We start from the raw sequence: 1,148 nt of genomic DNA, 5'->3' as shown, positions 1-1,148 counted from the left end.
TCATAGAAAAATTAATTTAACTTTCATCACTATTTAAATTTAATATTTGTATTTAAAGCATAAATATAGTAAGAATTAGAGATGACCAGTTATTTATTTAGTCATTTTTGAAAAAAACCTTGTAGTTAATGTTATTAAATACTATAAAAATAATGTTTATAAGAAGAATTTTCTGCTTTAGCTCTGTAATTTTAGGAATATTTATAATATCTCTAATTATAGCAAGATGCCATACAAAAATTTCATGGTTTGTCTACCACTTATTATAAAAATTATTGTTTATTTATTTATTAAAAATCCTGATTTTTATATATATTTTATAATAGAATTATAATTAATTAATAATTTAATTTATTATAATTTCAGTAATAAATAATTTTTTTACATCAAAATTTTTAGTTAGCCAATCAATTTACTCTAAATATTATTAAATAAAAAAATCAAATTTTTATTGTCAGAATGAATAAATGATTATTAAAAAAAAATTTATTTTATGATTTTAAAAAATAAAAAATGAAAAAAATTATCATAAATTAAATTATAAATTTGAAAAAAAAAACAAATACAAAAAAATACATTATAACCACAAAAATTTAAATAAAAAGTAAAATTTGATTTTTCCCTGAGATTTTATTTAAATCATAACATCTAATTAATCATAATAAATAAAAAAAGGATAGAAATATGATTAATGGATAATATTTAAGATTAGAATATAACTGGCATATAAAAGTTTGGCATTTATATAATTTAATAACATGTAATATAACATTATAAGTTTCAAATTTTTTGATCGTTTTTGGAGAAACCAGAAGGTTTGCTTAAAAGAATTTAATTTATTTAAGTAAATTTAATTTTTTTATTTTTTATAAATAATTTATTTACTTACAAAAATATGAATGATATTTATAAATATAGAATTAATAATAAAATGATTCTTTCTATTTATATTTAAGGTTAAAAACACATTTTCAAAATATTATATAATAAAATATATAATACTATTCAAATATTTTATATTTATTCATCCTTTTTTCATCAGATTTTTATCATTAGAACAACTAATCTTTTTGATTTACGACACTTGCTTATTACTTTGAATTTTTATGATATATTCATTGAGCTAAAAATTTTAAAATAAATTTGTG

At 15.3% G+C, this 1,148-nt stretch overlaps 1 protein-coding gene across 1 annotated transcript in view; it reads left to right on the top strand. All coding sequences in view use genetic code 6, as the record gives it.

Moving 5' to 3' along the window:
• Positions 1-111, top strand: part of TTHERM_01651030 (hypothetical protein) — a gene marked incomplete at both ends in the record, with an annotated part of 581 nt that extends 470 nt beyond the window's left edge. The window contains one exon of the mRNA XM_001026051.3: positions 1-111. This exon is cut by the window's left edge and continues 116 nt beyond it. Coding sequence (XP_001026051.3) covers positions 1-111 — 111 coding nt within the window.
• Between the last annotated feature and the right edge of the window lie 1,037 nt (positions 112-1,148).

This window comes from Tetrahymena thermophila (genome assembly GCF_000189635.1).
Source record: "Tetrahymena thermophila SB210 genomic scaffold scf_8254074, whole genome shotgun sequence".
Classification (NCBI taxonomy): Eukaryota; Ciliophora; class Oligohymenophorea; order Hymenostomatida; family Tetrahymenidae; genus Tetrahymena; species Tetrahymena thermophila.
The sequence above is the reverse complement of the archived record's forward strand: the minus strand, read 5'-3'. Positions and strand labels throughout refer to the sequence as shown.